Source organism: Scyliorhinus canicula, chromosome 29 (genome assembly GCF_902713615.1).
Source record: "Scyliorhinus canicula chromosome 29, sScyCan1.1, whole genome shotgun sequence".
Classification (NCBI taxonomy): domain Eukaryota; kingdom Metazoa; phylum Chordata; class Chondrichthyes; order Carcharhiniformes; family Scyliorhinidae; genus Scyliorhinus; species Scyliorhinus canicula.
In genome coordinates, this window is record NC_052174.1 from 11668561 (window position 1) to 11689529 (window position 20969).

The following is a 20969-nucleotide window of genomic DNA, read 5'->3' on the forward strand; positions in this document are numbered from 1 at the left end:
TTCCCCATTTAGAAAATAGTCTCTGCCTCCATTCCTCCTTCCAAAGTGCCTAACCTCACACTTTTCCACATTGTATTCCATCTGCCACTTCATTGCCCACTCTCCTAGCCTGTCCAAATCCTTCTGCAGCCCCCTTGCTTCCTCAATACTACCTGTCCCTCTACAGATCTTTGTATCATCTGCAAACTTAGCAACAGTGCCTTCAGTTCCTTCTTCCAGATCATTAATGTATATTGTGAAAAGTTGTGGGCCCAGCACAGACCCCTGAGGCACACCACTAGTCACCGGCTGCCATCCTGAAAAAGACCCCTTTATCCCCCCACTCTCTGCCTTCTGCCAGTCAGCCAATCCTCTATCCATGCCAGGATCTTACCCTGAACACTATAAGCTCTTAACCTATTTCACAGTCTCCTATGCGGCACCTTGTCAAAGGCCTTCTGGAAATCTAAATAGATCACGTCCACTGGTTCTCCTTTGTCTAACTTGCTTGTTACCTCCTCAAAGAACTCTAACAGATTTGTCAGACACAACCTCCCTTTGACAAAGCCGTGCTGACTCAGTCCTATTTTACCATGCACCTCCAAGTACTTTGCGACCTAATCTTTAATTTTTTTTATTTTATTATTTTTTTTTAAATTTAGATTACCCAATTATTTTTTTTTTCCAATTAAGGGGCAATTTAGCGTGGCCAATCCACCTACTCTGCACATTTTTGGGTTGTGGGGGCGAAACCCACGCAGACACGGGGAGAATGTGCAAACTCCACACGGACAGTGACCCAGAGCCGGGATCGAACCTGGGACCTCAGCGCTGTGAGGCGGTTATGCTAACCACTAGGCCACCGTGCTGCCCAGCGACCTAATCTTTAATAACAGACTCTAAAATCTTACCAATGACCGAAGTCAGGCTAACCGGCCTATAATTTCCCATCTTCTGCCTCCCTCCCTTCTTAAACAGGGGTGTTACATTAGCCACTTTCCAGTCCTCTGGGACCCTCCTGCCTCCAGTGATTCCTGAAAGATCATCACCAATGCCTCCACAATCTCCTCAGCTATCTCCTTCAGAACCCTGGGGTGTAGTCCATCTGGTCCAGGTGATTTATCCACCTTCAGACCTTTCAGTTTCCCCTGAACCTTCTCCTTAGTGATGGTCACTGCACTCACCTCTGCCCCCTGGTTCTCCTGGAGCTCTGGCATCCCACTGGTATCTTCCACAGTGAAGACTGATTCAAAGTAACTACTCAGTTCCTCTGCCATTTCTTTGTTTCCTATTATTACTTATCCAGACACATTTTCCAGTGGTCCAAAGTCTATTTTTGCCTCTCTCTTACCTTTTATATATCGAAAAAATGGCACCTTTCGTAGTGGGGAGACATCTTAAAGTACTCCGGTGCCAACAGGACACTTTTCTAAAGTGCGGTCGCCATTGCCATTGAGGGAAACATGGTGTTTATTTGTACACAGTAAGATCCCGCAAACTGCTTTGCGATGATGACCAGATTTTAATGATTTTTTTTTTACGAGCGATTCTGATTCAGGAATAAATTTTGGTCTGGGCGTCATAGAAACCCTGCAGTGCAGAAGTTGGCCATTCGGCCCATCGAGTCTGCACCAACCTTCCGAAGGAGCACCCGACCCAGGCCCGCTCCCCCGCCCTATCCCCGTAACCCCATCCAACCTGCACATCTTTGGACTGTGTGTGTGGGGGGGGGGGGGGGGAACCGGAGCACCCGGAGGAAACTAACGCAGACACGGGGGAGAAACCCCACACAGACAGTCGCCCGAGGTCGGGATCGAACCCGGGACCTCTGGCGCTGTGAAGCAACAGTGCTAACCACTGTGCTGCCCGGTAATAATAATCGCTTATTGTCACAAGTCGGCTTCAATGAAGTTACTGTGAAAAGCCCCTAGTCGCCACATTGCGGCGCCTGTTCGGGGAGGCTGGTACGGGAATTGAACCCTCGCTGCTGGTCTTGTTCTGCATTACGAGCCAGCTGTCTTAGCCCACTGTGCTAAACCAGCCCCTGTAGCCTCTCAGTCCTCAGTGAACCGATGTTGTTCCCCTCCGATGGGCTGGAACACCGAGCGACGGGATTGTCAGGAACTGTGGACAATGCTCCCACTGTAGTGGGGGGAACACAGACCAATTAGTGAATTTAACTCTGCTCTTCCTTTTAAGAGGAGCGACCCAGTACTCTGAAGAAGCTATTGTCCGAAGGCACAATCAGCAATTGTTGGCCGACAGAAAGTTCAATAAGCAGAGATAGGGTTGACATCTGAGCCATGCCTCACATACTCGTCGGCGCTCTGAACTAAACGCTACAGATCAGACTCCTTAGAGAAATGTGGGGCATGGGAGTTGATCCTATTTGGCTCACAGGCCCTTTGCCACAAGCATGGCTAGTGCCTGAGGAGCAGCCTGTGAAACTGTCCCCGTGTGCACGGAGTCTCAGAGGCTGGGGATCCTGCGGAGAGGGATTCGCCTCCTGACTCCCCAAAGCCTGTTCGCGATCGACACGCCACAGGTCAGGAGTGGGGATGGCGCCGTCGCCGTGTTGATGGATGAGCAAGAAGCTCAACACCATCCAGGACAAAGCATCTGTGGTGATATGCCTCACTGTAAATACACAAGGGGTTAATGTAACTACAGTAGAACTAAATAAACACTAGAGGGAGCACCAGAGAAATCATGACACACAGACATTCAACCAATAGGTCAGTAAGATAGGACACGACCAATGGGCAGTCAAGACACCCAGAGGTGACACTACCACAAGGGGGCAACACATATACAAGGACAGGGCACGCATGCTCTTTCTCTTTCCACAGGCGACACTCAGAGAGACAGGGGCAGATCAGGAAGCATCACACCCACCACATGGCTTAGGGCAGACTGGTTAGTTAGACTGAGTTACGAGAGCAAGATTAGCAGGAGAGTCGAACCCAAGTCAGAGAGTTGTTGACTCTTCAATAAATGTGTTAAACCTACCTCCAAGTCTGAACCTTCCTTTGTCAGAGTATACATCAAGGAAGGCAGCTTATGCTACGTGAAGAAGCAGAACACAACAGCAGCCACCGACTTGATTGCGACCCTGTTTTTTAAACTATTGCACAGAGTCCAGTTCTACCACCTCCCACCGCACCATTGCTAAGGTTCACTGAATATAAAAATAGAAATCTTGCACAATTCAGATACTGTTTTTGTGAAACAGTCAGCCACTAATGCCACCTTGGTGCAGGTTAAAATGGCTAATCAAGTTTATTTACAATTATATGATTGACCAGAGCAGCAGTTGAAAGCAAATACAGTGATGCACAAATGGAATCTCACATTGGAAAGGAAGGGTTTGATTTTCCCAAGCAGCTTTCAACACCCTGACCACATCCCACAGCGCCATTCTTTGCACCCTTACTGTGAAACCTTCTTTTTTTGTGTGTGAATGTAGGTGCCTCGATTCCATTATTCTCGCCTGCTTCTACATTTAGACCATAAGACATAGGAGCAGAATTAGGCCACTCGGCCCATCGAGCCTGCTCCGCCATTCAATCACGGCGGATATTTTTCTCATCCCCATTCCCCTGCCTTCGCCTCATAACCCCTGATCCCCTTATTGATCAAGAACCTATCTATCTCTGTCTTAAAGACACTCAGTGATTTGGCCTCCACAGCCTTCTGCGGCAAAGAGTTCCACAGATTCACCACCCTCTGGCTCCTCATCTCTGTTTTAAAGGATCGTCCCTTTAGTCTGAGATGGTGGCCTCTGGTTCTAGTTTCTCCTACAGGTGGAAACATCCTCTCCACGTCCACTCTATCCAGGCCTCGCAGTATCCTGTAAGTTTCAATAAGATTCCCCCCCCCTCATTCTTCTGAACTCCAACGAGTCCTCAACTGTTCCTCATACGACAAGCTCTTCATTCCAGGGATCATTCTTGTGAATCTCCTCTGGACCCTTTCCAAGGCCCAGCACATCCTTCCTTAGATACGGGGCCCAAAACTGCTCACAATACTCCAAATGGGGTCTGACCAGAGCCTTATACAGCCTCAGAAGTACATCCCTGCTCTTGTATTCTAGCCCTCTCGACATGAATGCTAACATTGCATTTGCCTTCCTAACTGCCGACTGAACCTGCACATTAACCTTAAGAGAATCGTGAACAAGGACTCCCAAGACCCCTTTGTGCTTCTGATTTCCTAAGCATTTCCCCATTTAGAAAATAGTCTATGCCTAAATCAGCCTTTCTCAACGCATCCGTGTAGCCTTCTGACCCCCCCCACCCCCCCCCACCCCCCCCCCCCCCCCCCCCCCCCCCCCCCCCACCCCCTCCCTCCCTCTCTATCTCTCTCTCTCTGTCTCTCTTACATGGGATAATCCGGCTTCCCATTGATTAAGGGCAGCATGGTAGCATAGTGGTTAGCACTGTGGCTTCACAGCGCCAGGGTCCCAGGTTCGATTCCCGGCTGGGTCACTGCCTGTGCGGAGTCTGCACGTTCTCCCCGTGTGTGCGTGGGTTTCCTCCGGGTGCTCCGGTTTCCTCCCACAGTCCAAAGACGCGCAGGTTAGGGTGGATCGGCCGTGCTAAATTGCCCCTTAGTGCCCCAAACGGTTAGGAGGGGGTTATTGGGTTACAGGGATAGGGTGGAAGTGAGGGCATAAGTGGGTCGGTGCAGACTCGATGGGCCGAATGGCCTCCTTCTGCACTGTATGTTTTATGATTGTGTCACCCACCACTTTCTCGTGGTTGACTCCCATATCTTTTCCCCCATCAGTCCGTGCTCGGACTTGTTTAAGGAGGATCTAATAAATTGAGACACCGGGGTAGCACACACGGCGTTTTCTGAGGAGCGTTTGGAATTGCCCCTCACCAACCCTTACCTCGACCGATTGCCCACCCCCCAAATTACGGAGGTGGAACGTGTTGCGCAGGAGGCTTTCTACGTTCTCGCTAATTTAATCACGCCTTGGGCAGCCGCCTCCGTCCCTATTATGTCCAATTCTCCAGCCCCCCCCCCCCTCCCCACCACACCCTCATGATCGGCGGGCCTCCAGCGGTATTTTCCAACGTTGGCCGCCAGCCCTTGGGGTCACGGGTGGGAGCGGGGACTGCTTCTTCTGCAAGTGGTGCAGGTGATAGCGTTCCGGGAGAACCATCCGTTGGCACAGCTCCCGGACGTTGCGGCTCAAGTTGGCCCTGAGAATGTAGCCCAGGATCTTGGCATCGCCAGAGTTGTAGGGCCGAAGTGCTTTATTCGTCACCCCGCTCGCCCTCCACGGGGGCGCCGCCCTGGAGGCAGGTGGCAGTCAGGCGCCGACGCAGCTCCCTCAGGCGGCCGAGGTCCTGCTGCATCCTCTGGTGCCCGTAGGTGGCCACCCGCTGCCAGAAGGAGGCGTTGAAGTGGCGGTAGAGCTCCCAGTCCAGCCGGTTCCACGCCCTCACCCTGTCGGCCGCGGTGGCGTTCAGCGAGCTGACCGAGGCCCCGCTCCTGGCGTTCAGCTTGAAGTACACCACGTCCTCCAGCTCCCAGCACAGGGCCTCCCTGAGCAGGACCATCGACTCGTCGAAATGCTCGGCGACCAGGATGAGGTCAAAGGTCCTCTCCAGCTCGCCGAGGGCGGTGCTGACGTTGAAGCCGGGGACGGCCATCGCGTTGCTGTCGTAGCCGAAGTCGAACCACATGAGATTCCGAGTGTAGTGGCTGTTCAGCTCCTGGCTCCTGTAATACGAGTCAGCGTGAGACACAAACTCGTCCAGACTCGCCGCTCTCTTAAAGGCAGGCGACACGGAGTGATAGTACGCAAACGAGGACTCAGCCAATCGGACAGGATTCCGCACGATGGAGAAATAAAATGAGCCATTTGGCATCACTCTCCTCACCTGTAGGGCAAGAAAGACATTTGCTCTCAGTTGAGGATGACAGCACATTGTTGCTAGCCAGTAATATAATCGTTGCTTGCCGCAAGGAGACCATTCAGCCCATCACAGACATGCAAGGTCTCGGAAGAGTAATCCAATCGTTCCCATTACCACCAATGCTCTCATGGAGTCATGGAATTGACAGTGCAGAAGGAGGCCATTCAGCCCATCGAGTCTGCACCGGCTCTTGGAAAGAGCACCCCATTTAAGCCCACAATTCTACCCTATCCCCGTAACCCAATGACCCCCACCCAACCTTTTTGGACTCTAAGGGGCAATTTAGCACGGCCAATCCACCCTAACCCGCACATCTTTTTACTGTGGGAGGAAACCGGAGCACCCGGAGGAAACCCACGCAGACAGGGGGAGGACGTGCAGACTCCGCACAGACAGTGACCCAAGCCGGAATCGAACCTGGGACCCTGGAGCTGTGAAGCATTGATGCTAACCACCATGCTACCGTGCTGCCCTCGTTCTGTCATTAGGAACATAGTTTGTGCACACTAGCACTAGATATTCGTTATACATTTGTCATATTTCCACTCTTGTTTTATATGAATTGTGCTTTAAATAGCTGAACCGGGCGGTGGGCTCGATGGGGGCGGTGGTCGACCGCCTGGAAACGAGGCTGGCGGCCCAGGGTCAGGCGATCCAGAAGATGGAGGAGGTGGCTGGGGGGGAACACGAGGCGCAGTTTTCCTCGACGGCAGCAGAAATGGTGCCAGATCAGCAGAGGCAGCTCCGGGAGAAGGTGGCATACCTGGAGAGCCGGGAGCGCAGGCAGAACATAAGGATCGTGGGTAAGTTTGCACAGCCTTTGGAGGCGGATCGAGTGCGCGGGGCGCAGGTGAGGAAGCCCTGGGGGGTGGGGGGGAATGAGCCACTGAGGGGGCGATGGTGATGGCTGTTGCACCGGCTCCTGGGCAAGGAGCATGAGGTGGGCCAGGCCTGGGCGGGCAGTGAAATCGGAGCGTGGCAGGGCCTGGGTTCAGAGCTGGGCAAGAGGAGGGCAAGCCTCAACAGGGTCAATGCAGCCCTCTACAAGAAGGGGGTGAGGTTTTGGGCTACTGTCACCCGGCACGTCTGTGGGTTTCCTTCGAAGGCCGGGAATTGTCCTTTGGCCCGGCGGGGCAGGCAGTAGATTTCGTTGAAGACAATAGACAGGCAGGAGAATGTGGACTTTGAACTTTGGTGGAGATGCTGTGGGTTAGTACTACTGGCAGGGGAAGGGCTCTCAAAGTGTAAGGGGAGGGAGGATCGATGAGGGTGGGTGCCTGAGGGCGGGCCTGGAGAGGCGCGGGGGCACGGGTCGGAGGCTGGCCCAATGGGGGACTATGGTTGATCGGCAAGGTGAGGGGGGGGATGGGCACCACCCCCCGACCAGGCTGGACACGTGGGAGGACAGAATGGGCCAGTCAAGAGGGCCGGTGTGTTCTCACACCTCAAGCAATTGAAGGCGGATGTGGCCATGATACAAAAGACGCACATGAAGGTGGGGGACAAGATTAGGCCGGGGAAGGATTGGGTTGGGAAAGTATTTCCTTCGGGATTGGACTTTAAAATGAAAGGGGTGCCGATTTTGGTCAATAAGAGGGTGGCGTTAGAGCTGGGACAGCTGGTGGGGTCCCTGGGGGAAGATACGCTATGGGTGAGCGGGAAATTGGAGGGGTTGCCGGCGGTGATGGTCAACATCTTTGCCTCGAACTGGGACAATGTGGAATTTATGAGGCGGGTCCTGGGGAAGATTCCAGAACTGGACTCTGATTGGCTGATTTTTTTTTTGCGGGGGGGGGGGGATTTTAATACAGTCCTGGATCCTAGACTGTAGATATTAATGATACAGGGGCGGTGTCAGCAGGTACGAGTTTAGGAGGCACTGAAAGCAGTGGTCAGCGGGGAGTGATGCACGATCAATGAACACAGAAACGAAGGAGTAGTCCAAATCAAAGGCTTTAATCTACAAGAAGTGAACCCAGCAGCAGGAGTACAGAAAGAACGATAGCTGCTGGGAAACACGGGTTCTTATACCCCGCCTCGTAGGCGGAGCTACCTTCCTCTCAACCAATGAGAAGACAGCACTCGGGCCAATGGGCAGCGAGCCTTCTACACCAATAGCAGCTCACACTCTCAGGTACCGTAATACCCTTAGTCAAACCACCACAGGGAGTTTATTTCGATTCGGGTGCACTGGGAGAAGGCGGAACGGGTGGAGATAGAGAGGCTAGTGGAGGAGACCCTGCAGGTGGATAGGAGATAGACAGAGGCCCCGGAGGAAGGGCTGTTACAGGAACGGCAGAGGCTGCAAATGGAGTTTGGTCTGTTGTCCACGGGCAAGGCGGTGGGGTAGTTGAGAAGGATGAGAGGGGCGGTATATGGGGAGAAGGCGAGCAGGTTGTTAACGCACCAGTTGAGGAAGCAGGAGGCGGCGGGGGATATTGGGAAAGTGAAGGACACAGGTGGGAATCCAGCCTTGGACCCGGCGGGGGGGTGAATGGGGTGTTTAACATAGAACATAGAACAGTACAGCTCAGAACAGGCCCTTCGGCCCTCGATGCTGTGCCGAGCTTTGTCCAAACCAAGATCAAGCTATCCCACTCCCTGTCATTCTGGTGGGCTCCATGTGCCTATCCAATAACCGCTTGAAAGTTCCTAAAGTGTCCGACTCCACTATCACAGCAGGCAGTCCATTCCACACCCTAACCACTTAGAACATAGAACATAGAACAGTACAGCACAGAACAGGCCCTTCGGCCCTCAATGTTGTGCCGAGCCATGATCACCCTACTCAAACCCACGTATCCACCCCATACCCGTAACCCAACAACCCCCCCCTTAACCTTACGTTTATTAGGACACTACGGGCAATTTAGCATGGCCAATCCACCTAACCCGCACATCTTTGGACTGTGGGAGGAAACCGGAGCACCCGGAGGAAACCCACGCACACAGGGGGAGGACGTGCAGACTCCACTCTCTGAGTAAAGAACCTACCTCGGACATCCCTCCTATATCTCCCACCCTGAACCTTATAGTTATGCCCCCTTGTAACAGCAACATCCACCCGAGGAAATAGTCTCTGAACGTCCACTCTATCTATCCCCCTCATCATCTTATAAACCTCTATTAAGTCGCCTCTCATCCTCCTCCGCTCCAAAGAGAAAAGCCCTAGCTCCCCAACCTTTCCTCATAAGACCTACCCTCCAATCCAGGCAGCATCCTGGTAAATCTGCTTTGCACTCTTTCCACAGCCGGGGAAGAGCGGATGATGAGGTTTCTGGGAGGGTTGGAGTTCCCGGACGTTGCTGATGAGCTGGTGGAGGGCCTGGGGGCCCCTACTGGACTTGTCAAAGTAGTAGAGGGACTGGAGGCAATGCAATTGGGTAAGGCCCCGGGACTGGATGGGTACTCGGTGGAATTTTACGAGACAACTTTTGGGGGTTTTGGGACTGTTGCTAAGGGCCTGTGGAGAGTCAATGCATCCTCGTTGTGCGCCAAGGTGCCAAGAACCAATGGAGGGGTGGCTGGGGAAGGTGGCACTGTTTGTGATTGCCATGTTGGCTGGGGTTTGTGCTGGGGGGGGGGGGGGGGGGGGGGGGGGGGGGGAGAGGGGGGGGGGGGGGCGGTCGTTGATTAGATTGCTGTGTTTTTCTTTTTGATGACATTTGCTGTTGAAAGTTGTTAACATTATAAATGCCTCAATAAAATATTTTCTAAAAATGAAAAGTGGCAACGCAGTGGCCAAGGTGATTGAGAAGGCAGACGGCACACTTGCCTTCGTCAGCCGGGGCATTGAGTACAGGAATTGGGAAATCATGTTGCAGCTGTACAAAACCTTGGTTCGGCCGCGTTTGGAACATCGTGTGCAGTTCTGGTCACCACATTATCAGAAGGGCGTGGAAGCTTTGGAGAGAGAGGGCAAAGAAGGTTCACCAGGATGTTGCCTGTTCTCCAGGGTGTCGGCTATGAAATGAAAATGGCTTCTTGTCGCGAGTAGGCTTCAATGAAGTTACTGTGAAAAGCCCCTAGTCGCCACATTCCGGCGCCTGTCCGGGGAGGCTGGTACGCGAATCGAACCGTGCTGCTGGCCTGCCTTGGTCTGCTTTAAAAGCCAGCGATTTAGCCCAGTGAGCTAAACCAGCCCCTACGAGGAGAGAGGTTGAGTAAACTAGGATTGTTTTCACTGGAAAGACGGAGGCTGAGGGGGGGACCTGATGGAAATTATGTGAGGTCCGGACAGGATGGAGAGTCAGAGGCTTTTTCCCAAGGGCGGAAGTGTCGATTACAATGGGGCACAGGTTCAAGGTGAGAGGGGCGTGGTGAATTATAAACCTAGTAATCCACACTGTGTTCTATTATATGTATCGTGTCCTTGTGGGCTCTGTCCATCGGGGGAAATGAGGAGTTTGTACTGGGCTCCACCCATGGCTTCGCCCATGGCTCCGCCCATGGCTCCTCCCACTAACCGGACGTATAAAGCTCTGAAGTCGTGAGCCTGCCTGCCAGTTCATCTCGTCGCAGGCAGGCTCTGTTGTAAGATCATTAAAGCCACTGCTCACTTCCGATCACGTGTCTTGCGAATTGATGGTCACATCAAGGGGGAAAGTTTAAGGGAGGTGTGCGGGGTAAGTTCTCCACAGAGAGTTTTCCACAGGGTGCCTGGAACGTGCTGCCAGAGGGCATGGCGGAAGCAGCACATTAGCAACATTTACGAGGCATCTGAATGGGTCCATGAATAGGGAGGAACTAGAGGGATACGGACCGACTCAGGGCAGAAGGCTTTTTATTTTAGGGCATCATTATCGGCAGGGCCATGGAGGGCCATAGAGCCTGTTCCTGTGCTGTACTTTTCTTTGTTCTTTGTTCCGGAACTAGTGAATCAGACGTCATCGTCTGGAATGCACTGTCTGGTGGTGTGGTGGAGGCAGGTTCAATCGAGGTGTTGGAGAGGATGATTATTCAAATAGAGACAGCATGGAAGGATACGGGGGAAAGGCAAGGAGAACGGTACTCGGAGAGCCGGAGCATGGCCTCCTTCGGTGACAAAAGGGTTTGCTGATTCTGTCATTGAATCGTTTCAGCCCCGGGTCCGTTCTGGCAGAACTGTGTGTCTCACCAACCCCCCACCCCCCCCCCACCATCCCCAACAACCCCCCACCCCCCAAACCCCCCCACCCCCACCCGCCCCCTCCCAAACACCACTCCCCACCCCACCCCACCATCCCCAACAGCCCCCCCACCCCCAAACCCCCCCCACCCCCACCCGCCCCCCTCCCAAACACCACTCCCCCCCCACCATCCCCAACAACCCCCCACCCCCCCAAACCCCCCCCCACCTCCACCCGCCCCCCTCCCAAACACCACTCCCCACCCGCCCCCTCCCAAACACCACTCCCCACCCCCCCACCATCCCCAACAACCCCCCACCCTCCCAAACCCCCCCACCCCCACCCGCCCCCCTCTCAAACACCACTCCCCACCCCCCCACCATCCCCAACCCCCCCACCATCCCCAACAACCCCCCACCCCCCAAACCCCCCCACCCCACCCGCCCCCCTCCCAAACACCACTCCCCACCCCCCCACCATCCCCAACAACCCCCCACCCTCCCCAAACCCCCCCACCCCCACCCGCCCCCCCCTCTCAAACACCACTCCCCACCCCCCACCATCCCCAACAACCCCCCCACCACCATCCCCAACAACCCCACCCACCCCCCAAACCCCCCCACCCCCACCCGCCCCCTCCCAAACACCACTCCCCACCCCCCCACCATCCCCAACAACCCCAGCCACCCCCCAACCCCCCCCCCACCCACCCCCCTTCCAAACACCACTCCCCACACCCCCCACCATCCCCAACAACCCCCCCACCACCATCCCCAACAACCCCCCCTACCCTCCCCAAACCCCCCCACCACCATCCCCAACAACCCCCCCCACCCCCACCCGCCCCCCTCCCAAACACCACTCCCCCCCACCCCCACCCCCCCTCCCAAACACCACTCCCCACCCCCCACCATCCCCAACAACCCCCCACCCTCCCCAAACCCCCCCACCCCCACCCGCCCCCCCCTCTCAACACCACTCCCCACCCCCCACCATCCCCAACAACCCCCCCCACCACCATCCCCAACAACCCCACCCACCCCCCAAACCCCCCCACCCCCACCCGCCCCCCTCCCAAACACCACTCCCCACCCCCCCACCATCCCCAACAACCCAGCCACCCCCCAACCCCCCCCCACCCACCCCCCTTCCAAACACCACTCCCCACCCCCCCACCATCCCCAACAACCCCCCACCACCATCCCCAACAACCCCCCCTACCCTCCCCAAACCCCCCCACCACCATCCCCAACAACCCCCCCCACCCCCACCCGCCCCCCTCCCAAACACCACTCCCCCCCACCCCCACCCCCCTCCCAAACACCACTCCCCACCCCCCACCATCCCCAACAACCCCCCCACCCCCAACCCCCCCACCCACCCCCTCCCAAAACCACTCCCCACCCCCCCCACCATCCCCAACAACCCCCCTCCACCACCATCCCCAACAACCCCACCCACCCCCCCAAACCCCCCCCCCACCCCCACCTGTCCCCCCTCCCAAACACCCCCCCCCCCCCCCCCACCGAAGCAACACCCAGGACAGAACCACAAGCATTCCATTATTTATCGACGATCGTAGAATATTACAATTTGGTCGATTGGAAATGCAGAATTTGTGGAAAAAAAGAGACATGCTGTCAAAGCTTTTCATCGTGCACTCATCAGGTCGGAATGGCAAGAAGACCAAATTTCAAACCTTTAACATCTGGCATTCTTGCGGTGAGCTTCGATGAGCATGTCTCTTTTTTTTTTTGCTGTTGTTGTTGTTGGCATTGCGTCGAGATCTCATTACCTCGGGTAGATTGAATCTCATGTGGTTGCAGATGATATGGTGCTCTTTGTCACGATTCGTAGCAAAGTCCCTGACAAATTCTGCCCTGAATCTTTGAGGATAGCCCAGATGGTCGTGCATGGGCAGGGCGAATGTCAGATTCCTGCTTTCCCCGTACCGATACAGGATGTTCAGCACAGTGCTACTTGCCGTTTTGTGCGTCTTCAGGAACACCACGTGCTTTTTGGGGGTGCAAGTGGGCCCCAGCGTGATTCCATACCTATGTCAAACAAGCCAAAGAATTTTACATACAGCTGCAGCGTGCATTTGTATAGCGCCTGGTGAGAGACACCAGTCAGTGTACAGATATCTCCCTGAGAGAGAGGGGGGACTGAGAGACACCAGTCAGTGTACAGATATCTCCCTGAGAGAGAGAGGGGACTGAGAGTGTACAGATATCTCCCTGAGAGAGAGAGGGGACTGAGAGTGTACAGATATCTCCCTGAGAGAGTGAGGGGACTGAGAGACACCAGTCAGTGTACAGATATCTCCCTGAGAGAGAGAGGGGACTGAGAGACACCAGTCAGTGTACAGATATCTCCCTGAGAGAGAGAGGGGACTGAGAGACACCAGTCAGTGTACAGATATCTCCCTGAGAGAGAGAGGGGACTGAGAGACACCAGTCAGTGTACAGATATCTCCCTGAGAGAGAGAGGGGACTGAGAGACACCAGTCAGTGTACAGATATCTCCCTGAGAGAGAGAGGGGACTGAGAGTGTACAGATATCTCCCTGAGAGAGAGAGGGGACTGAGAGTGTACAGATATCTCCCTGAGAGAGTGAGGGGACTGAGAGACACCAGTCAGTGTACAGATATCTCCCTGAGAGAGAGGGGACTGAGAGACACCAGTCAGTGTACAGATATCTCCCTGAGAGAGAGAGGGGACTGAGAGACACCAGTCAGTGTACAGATATCTCCCTGAGAGAGAGGGACTGAGAGACACCAGTCAGTGTACAGATATTTCCCTGAGAGAGAGAGGGGACTGAGAGACGCCAGTCAGTGTACAGATATCTCCCTGAGAGAGAGAGAGGGGACTGAGAGACACCAGTCAGTGTACAGATATCTCCCTGAGAGAGAGAGGGAACTGAGAGACACCAGTCAGTGTACAGATATCTCCCTGAGAGAGAGAGAGGACTGAGAGACACCAGTCAGTGTACAGATAGCTCCCTGAGAGAGAGAGGGGACTGAGAGACACCAGTCAGTGTATAGATATCTCCCTGAGAGAGAGAGGGGACTGAGAGACACCAGTCAGTGTACAGATATCTCCCTGAGAGAGAGGGGGGCTGAGAGACACCAGTCAGTGTACAGATAGCTCCCTGAGAGAGAGAGGGGACTGAGAGACACCAGTCAGTGTATAGATATCTCCCTGAGAGAGAGAGGGGACTGAGAGACACCAGTCAGTGTACAGATATCTCCCTGAGAGAGAGGGGGGCTGAGACACACCAGTGAGTGTACAGATATATCCCTGAGAGAGAGAACTGAGAGACACCAGTCAGTGTACAGATATCTCCCTGAGAGAGAGAGGGGACTGAGAGACACCAGTCAGTGTACAGATATCTCCCTGAGAGAGAGAGGGGACTGAGAGACACCAGTCAGTGTACAGATATCACCCTGAGAGAGAGAGGGGACTGAGAGACACCAGTCAGTGTACAGATATCTCCCTGAGAGAGAGAGGGGACTGAGAGACACCAGTCAGTGTACAGATATCTCCCTGAGAGAGAGGGACTGAGATACACCAGTCAGTGTACAGATATCTCCCTGAGAGAGTGAGGGGACTGAGAGACACCAGTCAGTGCACAGATATCTCCCTGAGAGAGAGGGGACTGAGAGACACCAGTCAGTGTACAGATATCTCCCTGAGAGAGGGGGGACTGAGAGACACCAGTCAGTGCACAGATATCTCCCTGAGAGAGGGGGGACTGAGAGACACCAGTCAGTGTACAGATATCTCCCGATATCTCCCGAGGACGTGCAGACTCCGCACAGACAGTGACCCAAGCCGGGAATCGAACCTGGGTCCCTGGAGCTGTGAAGCAATTGTGCTATCCACAATGCTACCGTGCTGCCCCACAACTGAGTGGGTTTCCTCCGGGTTCTCCAGTTTCCTCCCACAAGTCCCGAAAGACGTGCTTGTTAGGTGAATGGGGCATTCTGAATTCTCCCTCAGTGTACCCCAACAGGAATGTGGGACGAGGGGGTTTGCACAGTCACCTTAATGTGAGCCTACTTGTGACAATAATCAAGATGTATCATTGTTTCATTTTTTCAAAAGGTCAGCCGTGATGCCACTGAATGGCGGCGGAGCAGGTTTGATGGGCTGAATGGCCTCCTCCTGTTCCTAAATTCGGGCTTGGCAGCAATCCCAGGTTTGACTAAACAAAGCTGTTGGGTTATGTGCCGATCGTCCGCGCTGTAAATCTGCCAACAGCGACGACACAGAACAGCAAGTTGAAGTAGTTACCTCTTTCCATTTTGACATATTCTTAGACAGGTTTATATTCATCGTTGCAACGTACCGTCTCCTGGCAAAACTGTAAATAGTTCGAATGGTGAGGCTGAAACTGGTTATGACGATGAAGATGAGAAATAGCTGTAAGGTCCGTGTCTTCTGCGGGTAACCCATCCTGGTCTCCCCTAGACTAAACACAAAAAGACAGATTTTTCCACCCTCAACCTCGACACTCAAAGTTCCGCTGCGGACTGATGGAGGGCTAGCGAAGGACGATCACCTCCGTCTGGGTTGACACTTGACCTCCGACACCACGGCGCCCGGGGTGGTCATCGCTCGCTAGCCCTAAAGATGTGCAGGTGAGGTGGATTGGGTGGGTTAAATCGCCCCCTTCGTGTCCAAAAGATTAGGTGGGGTCTGTGGGTTACGAGGATAGGGCGGAGGCGTGGGCTTAAGTAGGGTGCTCTTTCCGAGGGCCGGTGCAGACTCGGTGGGCCAAATGGCCTCCTTCTGTATTGTGAATCTATGATTCTATGAAGAGCCAGAATCTGTTCGGTAAAGCTCTGCTGATTTTACTGTGCGCTCGGCTGATTTTAAGATGATGTGGAGATGCCGGCGTTGGACTGGGCTGAGCACAGTAAGAAGTCTTACCACACCAGATTGAAGTCCAACAGGTTTGTTTCAAACACGAGCTTTCGGAGCGCAGCTCCTTCCTCAGGTGAATGGGGAGAGATGTTCCAGAAACATTTATACTGTATAGACAAATTCAAAGTTGCAAGATAACGCTTAGAATGCGAGCATTAGCAAGTAATTAAGTCTTTACAGATCTAGAGAGAGGGGTACCCCCAGGTTAAAGAGGTGTGAATTGTCTCAAGCCAGGACAGTTGGTAGGATTTCGCAAGCCCAGGCCAGATGGTGGGGGGTGAATGTAATGCGACATGAATCCCAGGTCCCGGTTGAGGCCGTACTCATGTGTGCGGAACCTGGCTATAAGTTTCTGCTCGGCGATTCTGCGTTGCCGCACGTCCTGAAGGCCGCCTTGGAGAACGCTTACCCGGAGATCAGAAATTCTGTTGTCCCTCTGGAAAACAGATCTCCGTGAGTATTGATGGAGTTTGATGGAGTATTGAGTAGTAGTGTTTTTTGTTTTGTGGTGTGCATTTATAATCAAGTTTTGTTACTGAATACCAACTCCCTATTTTTTCATGCATTCATTCCTGGAGTGAATCATTCTTTTCGCGCTGTCGTACAAACTAACTAAAGTATTGGGGTTTCGATCTGGTACCCGAGCCCCTGTTGGGGTCTCTTCTGGGGTCCAGAGGGACACAGATTGAAGAGAAGTGGCATAAATGTGGAGGAAGGTGGGGGGGGGGGGGGTGTGAGGGGTGTGGGGGGAGGCTGGAGGCTTGGGGAGTATATCATCCACGCAGTGAGTTGTTGTGACGATAATAATCTTTATTAGTGTCACAAGTAGGCTTAGAACATAGAACAGTACAGCACAGAACAGGCCCTTCGGCCCTCAATGTTGTGCCGAGCCATGATCACCCTACTCAAACCCATGTATCCACCCTATACCCGTAACCCAACAGCCCCCCCTTAACCTTACTTTTATTAGGACACTACGGGCAATTTAGCACGGCCAATCCACCTAACCCGCACATCTTTGGACTGTGGGAGGAAACCGGAGCACCCGGAGGAAACCAACGCAGGCACGGGGAGAGAACGTGCAGACCCCGCGCAGACGGTGACCCAAGCTGGAAATCGAACCCGGGGTCCTGGTGCGGTGAAGCAACAGTGCCAACCACTGTGCCACCGTGCTGCCCAATTTGGAACGTTCTGTCTGAAAGGGCGGAGGATACAGTTTCGAAAGACAAATCAGAAAGAGGGTGGAAAAGAAAATAAAAATGTCGGGGCATCAGGAAAGGGCAACAGAGTGGGAATAATTTAATGGCCATTTTCACAGAGCTGAAAGAGGGTGAATAGGCCTTCTCCTTTGCCCCGAGGTTCAATAATTCTACTAAATAAACCATTCTTAATTTAACATTGATTTAGATTACCCAATTATTTTTTTCCAATTAAGGGGCAATTTAGCGTGGCCAATCCACCTACCCTGCACGTCTTTGGGTTGTGGGGGCGAGACCCACGCAGACACGGGGAGAATGTGCAAACTCCACACGGACAGTGACCCGGGGCCGGGATCGAACCCGGGTCCTCGGCGCCGTGAGGCAGCAGTGCTAACCACTGCGCCACCGTACCGCCCCTAAATAAATCATTGTCCCTCCCGCTGCCTGGGGAAAGCGGGCAGCTTAATCAAAGACCCCCTCCCACCCAGGTTACTCACTTTTCCAACTTTTTCTGCCGGGCAGGAGATACAACAGAATCAAGAACAGCTTCTTCCCCGCTGTTACCAGACGCCTAAACGACCCTCCTATGGACTGACCTGATCTCTCCACGGACCCTTTCTACTGAGTCGTACTACACTCCATCCGATGCCTGCGTCTATGGATTTACATGATGTATTTTATTTTTGCCCTGCTATACACGGAATGATCGATACCTTTTCACTGGGACCTTGTTACACGTGACAACAAACAAATCCATTATCCCACAGTCACGCAAGAAAGAATTTAAACAGCATTGCCAAGTACCTGCAGGTAGACTAGACCGCGACAGATTATTTTCCAATATCAATCGATGTCACCTCTTCCAATCTGCAGCCTCTCAAATCACAAGCCACTTCTGGACTCGCCTTGTCTCTTCCCTCCTCCCGTTGCCCTGCTCAGAGTCCGCCAGGAACGCTCCCGGTCCCTCACGTCAGCCGGGTCAATAAGGAGGGAAGAGGTCGGCGATGAAAAATAAACGCCTCGCAAAGCACAGAAAGGCACACCTCCCTTCGACAGACTCCTCGAGGGTTGCAGCTGATATTGCCAAGTACCGGGTTCCACACCTATTTGGTATCCTGCTACAGCACCACAAACAAAGGAGGCTTTAAGGAGACGAGCAGAGGGAGAGAGAGAGGTTCAGTTCGCAGTAGAGAATATTGAAGTGGGTATTTTGCCAGCTGAACCGACGGCTAGGCAATAGGAAGCCAGTTTGGCAGGTGTTTAACTCGTTTCCAGCCCACAAGGGGTGAAGCGATACCTTCCACAACTAGGGAGAGGCCAAGTTACCTCAGTAAGGCAGCTAGTTTAATGAGTCGATGAAACAGTGCCAGCAGAAGGTGAATAGTTGGACGATCCCACCACTTCCCTACCAACTCTGTCCCCCAGGCATTGACCCTCCGCCCCCCCTTCCCCCTCATTACTGAGGCCGAATCGCAATCGTTGGCCGCCCTCGGTCCCCTCTTTCAGCCTGAGCGGAACGTCAGAGCACCCCCCCCCCTCCCCCCTTGTAGCTTGTGACGGCAGCAACCCGCACAGTAGCAGGTCCTTTGCCCAATCCTCCTCCAGCTTCTCTGTTCTCGAAACATGGAAAATGGGAGCGCAAGGAGGCCATTCGGCCCTTCGAGCCTACCCCGCCATTCATTATGATCACGGCTGATCATCCAACTCAATAGCCTAATCCCACCTCTCCCCCCCCCCCCCGCCCCCACCAATATCCCTTTGAGCCCCTTCACCCCACGTGCTGTTATCTAACTGCTTCTTGCAGAGTGTATCGGCCTCAACTACTTCCTGTGGTGCTGAATTCCACAGGCCGCCCACTCGCTGGGTGAAGAAATGTCTCCTCATCTCTGTCCGAAATGGTCTGCCCCGTATCCTCAGCCTGTGTCCCCTCGTTCTGACCCCCCCCCCCCCCCCCCCCCCCCCCCCCCCCCCCCCACCATCGGGAACATCTTCTATCTATGTTGAATAAACTCGGTTTGTTCTCACTGGAACGACGGAGGTTGAGGGGCGACCTGATAGAGGCCTACAAAATTATGAGGGGCAGAGACAGAGTGGATAGTCAGAGGCTTTTCCCCAGGGTGGAGGGGTCAATTACTAGGGGGCATAGGTTGTAGTTGCGAGGGGCAAGGTTTAGAGGAGATGTACGAGACAAGTTTTTTTACACAGAGGGTAGTGGGTGCCTGGAACTCGCTGCCGGAGGAGGTGATGGAAGCAGGGACGATAGTGACATTTAAGGGGCATCTTGACAAATACATGAATAGGATGGGAATAGAGGGATACGGACCCCGGAAGTGTAGAAGATTTTAGTTTAGATGGGCAGCATGGTCGGCGCAGGCTTGGAGGGCCGAAGGGCCTGTCCCTGTGCCGTACTTTTCTTTGTTCTTTGTTCCTTCAACACTGTCCAGTCCTGTTAGAATTTTCTAGGTTTCTATGAGATCCCCCATCATTCTTCTCGAATCCCTCCACAGGCTCTCTCAAGGCGAACTTTATCTTTTCCAGAAACTCTGCCGGGTCACTCACCCACACACGCTACCCCCCCCCCCCCGGCCAGGTTTTGGCAGCCCTCCATTCCAGCAAGTTCCGTCTCCGGGCTACCAGGGAGGCAAAGGCCACGGCATCGGCCTCTCTCGCACCCTGAACTCCCGGGTCTCCTGACACTCCAAAGATCGGCATTTCCGGACTGGGGAAGACCTTTGCCTTTCAGAACCGCGACGTAACTTCGGCAAACCCCCCCCCCCCCCCCCCCCCCCCCACAGCTGATAGGAGCAGCGCGATTTTCCTGGCATCGGACGCACCCTCAAGGCCCGAGGCCTCAATGTAGAGAAGGAACCTCTGCTTGAAAACCCGCCAGTTGGCGCCAAGATTGGCATGGGGTTATTCGTAGATTACTATCGCTGTGTGGGGTCTTTATGTTTGTTTGTAGTTGAGAAAATTCTTACTGTGTGTGTTTTATACAAATGTTAACTAAATTCGTAGAATACAGCTTGTTTTTTGATTAAAACCGCCCAAGATGTCTGTTGAGGAACACCTGAAAGGCAAACTCCTGCGCTTACCCGAACCAAAATCAACATAAACCGTTGTGGGTCAGGTGAACCTTATGATATACTCTGCCGTTTTCTAAACCCTGGCCCAGAAGGTTCTTTGCTCATTCGAAGTAGAAAATAACTGATACAGATAAAACATCATGTTCCGTCGTAACATCAAAATGTTATTGATCAAGATAACATATTCAAGGGCATTGACTTCCCTTTTTTTTTTGAAAATGTTTTATTGAGGCATTTATCATTTTTAACAATAATTTTCAAGAGGAAAAACAACAAAGTAAATAACGTGCACTCAACCAACAACCAAATCCAGACAACTTGGCTTACATACACAGTTCCCGAGTCCCTTAGAACTTAGAACTTAGAACAGTACAGCACAGAACAGGCCCTTCGGCCCTCAATGTTGTGCCGAGCAATGATCACCCTACTCAAACCCACGTATCCACCCTATACCCGTAACCCAACAACCCCCCCCCCCCCTTAACCTTACTTTTTAGGACACTACGGTCAATTTAGCATGGCCAATCCACCTAACCCGCACATCTTTGGACTGTGGGAGGAAACCGGAGCACCCGGAGGAAACCCACGCACACATGGGGAGGACGTGCAGACTCCGCACAGACAGTGACCCAGCCGGGAATCGAACCTGGGACCCTGGAGCTGTGAAGCATTTATGCTAACCACCATGCTACCATGCTGCCCATAACTATCTCCCTCCCACTAACTCTCTCCCACTAACTAT

General features: G+C 53.5%; 1 protein-coding gene across 1 annotated transcript in view; it reads right to left on the reverse strand.

Annotated features, from left to right (window-relative positions):
* Positions 1–5026: 5026 nt before the first annotated feature.
* The window catches only part of LOC119958321 (galactose-3-O-sulfotransferase 2-like), a 49799-nt gene continuing 33856 nt past the window's right edge, over positions 5027–20969 (reverse strand). The window contains 4 exon segments of the mRNA XM_038786760.1: positions 5027–5254; positions 5256–5873; positions 12813–13071; positions 15368–15490. Coding sequence (XP_038642688.1) covers positions 5027–5254; positions 5256–5873; positions 12813–13071; positions 15368–15490 — 1228 coding nt within the window.